This window comes from Nilaparvata lugens, chromosome 13 (genome assembly GCF_014356525.2).
Source record: "Nilaparvata lugens isolate BPH chromosome 13, ASM1435652v1, whole genome shotgun sequence".
NCBI lineage: Eukaryota > Metazoa > Arthropoda > Insecta > Hemiptera > Delphacidae > Nilaparvata > Nilaparvata lugens.
Window position 1 is genome coordinate 22,120,696 of NC_052516.1, and position 8,133 is coordinate 22,128,828.

Sequence of the window (8,133 nt, forward strand, 5' to 3'; positions counted from 1 at the left end):
AAGGTTTCGCTTAAGGTAGCTTATTTATTCAATAAACGTTTTTTCTTTTCTATTATTCATGAGAAATGAGGCAAATAAATTTAATAATGTAATGAGTCGAACGAGCGAAAATTTTAACAATAAATTTTTATTTGAAAACCATTTCATCAATTTTGAACATTTAAATTACTTTGAACACATTTTTGAGGCATATATTTGTCTGGTACAGTTGACATCATACTTCTAAAAAGATATCAATTTTTTCCTAAAATATATTGTACATACTGAGAAAAATTAAATAGAAATGAGTTTAGGTGGTTCACAAGGAGCAATGAGAAAAATGAATAATTAGTTCAAGAGAATGCCTTCAGATTTTAAAACACGATATCTAGTTATTTAAATGTTTTTCAAAATACAGAGACTGTATTTGAAATGATTTTGTTATGAGAATTTCACAAAAATTGTTTTGGAACAAGGAATATTGAAAAACATCTTACTGTGAAATTATTGCGTGTTACATTTTATTTTGATTCTTTTAATCAGACTCTTTCAGAACAGAACCTCTTTTAAAAGCCTCTCTTTTAAACCTCATTACTTGAACCTCTTTTACAATTGATTATAATACAAAATTTTGAAAATATAATTTAATTGGTGTTGATGAACACGGAAACGGTAATTAATGATCTGGTGAAACTTGCCTTCTAAAGGATGTTTAAGTCTACTTAACATTGAAAATAAAAACACTAGTGGAATACACCAACTGAATTTAAAACAAATTCTGAATGAAAACGGCCAACGTTCCTACTGGAATAGAGATTAAGTACCACAATAAATTTCAAATTGATCGTGTAAAAACTAGAACTAACACTAGAAAGAATCACTTGTGAAGCTACAGAGTAACTACTACAAAAATAAAAAAGGAAGATTCCATCAATAAGCTACTGGAAAAATATATATTGGATGTAACTTACGTACAAAACTGGATTGAAAATCACTGTAAATGATAATTTTGTATCTTGTACAATTTTACTTCTTTTCGCATCTTGTATAATGTTTTCTTCCATAATGAAAGTATCACGCTTTCCAAAGACAATTTCTTGAATAAAATTATTTACAATACGGTATTTCGCTTTCCAAAGACATTTTCTTGAATCAAATTATTTACAATAATAAAAAAACATTTTTTGAGGAGAGCTAGAACAAAATTTGCATCTTTTTCTTATTTTTACAAATGGTTCAAGAATATAATAAATGCTATGTGTTGAATGAATGATAGATTTTGACACATCAAATACAAATTTCGATAAGGTACATTAGTTAAGATAAAAATTGGTATTCCAATTACTAACATACAAATACAGTAGCTTAATAATAAACAAATAACTCATTCAATTATACTTGATCGATCTGTACCAATTTCTCAATAATTATTTTCAATAACAATATTATTACAATAGATATAAATCTACTGCATTATCTATAACACGCTAGGCACATTAATCATTTGAAAAGGCATGGTTTATACATAAGGCACATATTTATAGTTTAATAGATTTAATATCAACATTTTCCATTAATACTAAATATCATCTCATAACAGATATTCGCATTATCAAGTATTCTGCTACGTTATTTCTAAACAATCTAACACTTAGTTTTATATCGTAAACAGCACCAGGTACTATATAGATATTAAATGTAACACAAAAAACTAATAAAAAATCGAATTAATAATCTTGTACAGTATTTTCAACTAAAAATAATTTGTTGTTTTATCAGAGAAAAAATTAACTTACTCAACATTGATACATAAAGTTCTGGCCAGATTTTCATAATTCAATCTCATAAAAGTGTTTTGAACTATAAAGGTATTGAGTACTATAAAATTGAATTTTTGCCAGTGAATTAAGTAGTTAAATTATCCAGACCATGTTATTCATTAAGTAACATCAGACTTCAAACCTGTAGCTGATTAAGTACTGAAAATTTCAATACAATTATGAAAGAATATTGAATACAATTAATTCAAAGTACCGTAATATATTTATCAACATCATTACATAATAATGAATATAATCTCTGTATTCAAAAAAATATTCAATTATCGTTTTATATTAAATTTACGTTTCTGCATTACAGTTTCAAATTAATTTAATATTACATTTTTATTAAACAATTGTAATTCTGGAAGATTATTATAAATTATTTGATGTTGATTACGGTATATAGAAGGATTTCGATCAACAGAGAATATGAAGCATACATATGAGATATTTGATTAAGATATTTTCAAACAATGTAATAATACATTAGCATGAATCAAAAACACTATAATTAGGAATAACAAAGGAATAAAACAACGTAATAATTCAATGTATAGAAAATAAAAGAATAAATCTACAACCGCTAGAAGAGATAAAAATTAATTAAGAGTTGTACTGTTGGATGAATAATAATATATACCTATAATATAGATTACAATATTGGCTTGTGTAAGTTACTGAGAATTAAGATCAGATTGTTAACAATAATGAAACACAGTAAACGCCAATTGAAGATGTCTAATAATATCACACCTGAAATCTTCAATTATAAATTATATTTAATTCATCAATAATTTAGAATTTTAATTTGTTGTACTACCATCGCAAGATTCTGTTCTGCCAATTTTAAATATGCATGGGTCATGAATAAACTTGCTCACATTATAGAATAACATTAAACTTCTCTTAAATATTGAATTTATTCCACAACATCCATTATCTACATAATTTTACTACCAAAAATGACAAAAAAAGAAATTGTTTCTGTTTGAACAATATAAAGCTGAGATTATCTAAGAAATGTCTACTATCGAAGAACACAAAAGATCTACAAATTATACTACAAGAAGAATTAAACCAAACTTACAATTAAATGAGAGCAATAAATTTAGTTTTCAAGGGTATTATCATTTGGTCTAGTGAGTTCAAGATATAATATTTCTTGTAAAAATACAAAAATATTGAATAAAACAATATTGATAATAATTTTCTGAAAAAATATATTTCAATTTAACAGTGCAACAAAATCTTTAATTTTTACAATGCCAATTTCCTTTATTCGTCTATACAAAACACATATTTGTTTACATATAGATTTAAATTTCATCAAGAAACAAAATAGACTAAGGCAGTCACAGTATGAACTGTATTTAGTTGAAGACTGCATACAGATCTAATATGGGGTCATTTGGAAGCCAGGGGACTGTTCCTTCAAAATCTGGACAATCTAAATATATAAATGCAAAAGCACTCATAGGCCAACAAAAAATTAGAAACATTTGAAGATAGTCAATAACTTGTTTTGGCCAACCTATAGGATAATACAGGAAAACCCTGTTCAAACACTAGACCTATTGCATACATATTGCATGAAATGCAATTTAAATCGAATAATAAATACTGGCATAAGGTAGCCACTTTTTAGGTACCTAGTAACTTAAAGTAATACATAAAGGGAAATTTAGCCATTGCGATTCAATTCGAACTCTAAGCAAATTTCGTTCATCTTTGAGAATACATTCAAAATACACTTATAGTCTTAACTATGAAATCAAGTTTTTTAAAGTTTTTTTTTTGCATAAGAAATAAACAATTTCTTCATTTTTTCTAGGATATAAGTCATAAAATGAGAATCGACTGAAGAAACTAAACACATATTGGAAAAATAAGGAGGAACATAAAAGATAAACGTTTACTAATAATCATGAAAAATATTGCCAAAATTATTGGCAATATAGTGTGATTCTTTACAAACTGTCAGCATCACTTTCAAATAATGAAATCACTGCTTTATATTCAGACAGTTTGTAGTGAACCTTATACTGTATCCCTATAGTTTATAAGAACCGAACCAAGAGATCTAACTAACTCTTCTTAAACAATATTCTTTAGTTTCCTTATCACATTGTACAAATACAATCACAAAACATCACGTGTTTTTATTTTTGTATTTTTCAAGTTTTGGTACACTTTCCAGTGAAAATAGGGGTTGTTTATTTAATTATCAGTAATACGAGAAAAACTCGTACAAATTAAAGATCTGTTACACTGCTGGCTCGTTTGTTATAGATATCATCCTCATCATCCTCATCTATGTATTTTTTGTAACACTGAAAAACAAAAAGAAAATACATATTATAATAGACAATAGACAATAAGGGGAAGAAAAGAAGAGAATTGAAGCGGATAAACAAAGAAAGAGGGCTAACCAGAGACTACAGTGATCCTATGTGGTCATAAAATCACAAAAAATAGACAATAAGAATCTTCTTATCTTCCATCAATAGAATTCATTTTCCAATCACTTGAAAATGGCATTAGTAGCCGAAACATGCCGTGACGAAAAATTTTAAAAAGGGTACTCAGATTTATATTTTTATTTATATAATAGACAAATTTATAATGAATAAAAATTACATTAATCAACAATTCATTTACAATTTGAACACAATTCTTGAGAATGATTGGGAGAGGAACTATTCATTTTTCACAAAAAAGAAAATTTATACAAAAAAAAAAGAAAATGAGTAAATAATGTGTTATTTTGTTGAAATTAGGTACCTACTTTTGAAGATACCCAACACGTATTATCTCACAAAATGCATTTGTAAGTGAAAAAAATAAACGAAATATATATGTGAGAATTTATATATAATATGTGGATCAAACTTTGAAATTAGGAACATGACCTGATTGTTTGTTATTATTGTTGGCCAATGAATTTAATGTGAATTTTATTGAATGATTCTGCATTGTAAAATTCAAGTAATATAAAATTGGTTTTGTACTTCACACTTCCTACAGTAGTTATTTGAAAACAAGAAAAATAAGTTTCATATTAAATTTATTCAAGTAGCTTATTTAATATATTCTAGCCTATTCACAAATTCTGGTTGGTCACATCGGCTTCGTATAAAATGGACGATAAGGACAAGCATACCTGACTAACAATTAGAAAATACTGGGTTCGATTCCCGGGCTGGCAAATATTTTTTTAATCAATTAAATTATGTAAATCACCCCGTAGACTTCTGCTACTGCAAATATTGACAACAGGGTAAACAGCTAGATGGATTTTTTTATAGTAGCTCTCATCGAATTTCCATCTAGCTGTTAACCCTGTTGTCAATATTTGTCTTCGGGGTGATTCACAGCATTTAATTTGGATTTACCTTTAATATTAATTGACCGAGCGAAGTGAGGTCTAAGATTCAAGTCGACGGTTGGCATTTCTCTTAATGTTTTAATGTTTATATGTTGCGCATTTACGGCGAAACGCTGTAATAGATTTTCATGAAATTTGATCAAAATCGTTGGAGCCGTTTTCGAGAAAATCGCGAAAAACCCTGTTTTTGATAACATTTTTGCCATTTTAGCCGCCATCTTAAATTGAATTTGATCGAAATTGTTCGTGTCGGATCCTTATAGTGTAAGGACCTTAAGTTCCAAATTTCAAGTTATTCCGTTACTTAAGAGATGAGATATCGTGTTCACAGGCGCACATACACTCATACACACACACTCATACACACACACACACACACACACACACACACACACACATACAGGCCAATACCCAAAAACCACTTTTTGGACTCAGGGGACCTTGAAACGTATAGAAATATGGAAATTGGGGTACCTCAATTTTTTTCAGAAAGCAATACTTTCCTTACCTATGGTTATTAATAATATTAAATTAATAATAATTATTATTATTACCTATGGTAGCCTAATAGGGCAAGGAAAGTAAAATCAGACTATAGAATTCATTATAAATCATTCTATATCTCAATGTAACTTGGTAAGAAATCAGCAGCTGTGTAGACTATAAATTGCAAATTGCATGCCTCATTGAATGCAAATTTTATGCACTATTAAATAGGATGCAAAGAACTTATAACAGCTTTTTCTGGGCGCCTAGATGTCTTCTGGTTTTCTCGTGCTTGATTCCGGAAAGCGTTATATATGATAATTAAATCTTGTGTAAGCATGATCTGATCAAATAAATAGTTGGTGTATCAGTGTGGATGTGCATATGGTTAGGGACGTCGTTCAGTTATAAATGTTATTATTATTCTATTGATAAATTTTTTGTTCATTATTTGTTATTATATTCTTTAATTTTTATAAGTTTTGGAATTTTGAATTCTTAATTTGTTTTATTTTTCCTTTTTCAAAAGTATTTGAAATCTTTGTATTTTTCATTTTTGAATTAGGTGGTATTTTTGTTATTTGTATTATTTATTATTGCATTAGTTCGTATTATTTTTATCATTATTTTCTTTTTTCATTTGTAACTTTACATTTTTTTGTTAAGGAGACATATTCGGGGAAACCTGTTGTCTATAAATAAATGAACTATTGATTGCGTGCAATAACGCATGCAATTAATAACTAAAATAACATAGTATTGTCTCTCGAGCTTTCTCTGCTTTGAACTTGGGCTGTCCTGTTGCCAGTATGTCTTGAAGGAGATTAGCTCTTGATGTTGGCATTTTTGATACACCAATTAGCCATTAGCCGTTTTCACACCGATATCTCGCCAACACGACAAACAGACAGGATATACTCTGATGGACAGTATAAGAGGAGGCTGCGGTTTATAACGGCGCGAGGTCTACTGTTCACAGTAATTCATAAAACTAAATTAATTTAGTTTGTTCACCAGTCAACCAATCAACTATTTAAGTAACTTACTAGCTAACAAACTAACCAACTAATTAACTGAGTATAAATATTATTAACTAGTACTTACTTCAGCAGCAATTTTGTGCAGAGCTTCGGCAGTTGATTTTCCAGTCTGTTCAACCATTTTGAAGAAAATTCCGTCAGAATTTTTCAAAAGAAGGTAAGGATGATTGTACTCCTAGAAAAGGACCAATTACATCAAATGAATCATTCCTAACATAACATAATATGAAGAGTTATAGCGATTTAAAATTGATAGGAAGTTACAGATAGATATTTAGAAGATACTTTTGATACTTATAGATAAATATCTATAAGTAATTTGTTAATTTGAACCATCTAAATGAAAAATTTATAGTTTCCATGTTTATTTTGGACTAAAATTGTACACGTGAAATTCTAACCTCTTTTGGACTGTGTCATCACCTTTAAATTTGGAAGAAAAATAGCACAAAAGCTACCTTATTATTTTTTCTACCAATGTTTTTATTTGTATCGTAAATAAATGAATGAATAAGTCCAAACTAAAATGCAACTCATAATTGATTCATTATTTGTGACCATTCATCAGATGAATAATAAGATTGATGAATGACACTCTGTAGTACATGCTGATATTGTCAAACCTTTATATGATTGAAACAATATTTTTTCAAAAATTATTTATGTAACAAAAGCCACTGATGTAAAAATATTGGTAGATAAAATACCAAGGCAATCCTTGAATCCTTGTATACCAAGGCAATCTTCCAAATTTAGGTCCTGACACAGTTAAAAAAGTAGGTTGTGCTTTATTCACTTGTCCAATTTTCTATGTAAACACATATAAATTCATTTTTTGTTAAATTTAGGTTGCTCAGAACCCACCTAATGCAGTAGGTTCTCTCATCTCTCATCATCATAATCAATTTATTGCCCATACACTGAATAAAGATTTTTCCAATTCAATTCAGCACAAAGCTACAGGATCATGTGGGCATCATCCTCAGCAAACATTCTTATTATTGAGCCTCTTATGATTTGATTTGATCTAAATTGCAGTGAAAACAAATAAACTGATCAACTTATGAAGGAATGCTTGAATAAAATTGATGCATATACTTACATAGATAAGATATACTCACAACATAATATACTACAGATATACTTACATACAAGATATACTTACAACATAGATATATACTCACAACAAGAGATCCAGCACTCATAACTAGAACCATATCGGAGTCCATAATAGTGTTAAGTCGGTGAGCGATGGTCAGAACTGTGCAATTCGTAAATTTCCTTCTAATTGTCTTTTGAATAAGAGCGTCGGTTCTGAAAATGTAACAAAAAACTTTGAAAAATATGCTTTAAAAAATAATTAACTTGATAGATGCATTTCACCATAGAGAAGAGATAGCCTAAGTATCAGCAGTGGCGT

At 28.5% G+C, this 8,133-nt stretch overlaps 1 protein-coding gene across 1 annotated transcript; it reads right to left on the reverse strand.

Moving 5' to 3' along the window:
- Positions 1-117: 117 nt before the first annotated feature.
- LOC120354055 (multidrug resistance-associated protein 4-like) lies at positions 118-8,021 on the reverse strand. The gene is made up of 3 exons (XM_039440089.1): positions 7,898-8,021; positions 6,778-6,888; positions 118-4,132 (listed from the first exon to the last, which is right to left on the reverse strand). The coding sequence occupies exons 1-3, from the start codon at positions 7,940-7,942 to the stop codon at positions 4,055-4,057; spliced, it is 234 nt and encodes a 77-aa protein (XP_039296023.1). The 5' UTR covers positions 7,943-8,021; the 3' UTR covers positions 118-4,054.
- Positions 8,022-8,133: the final 112 nt, after the last annotated feature.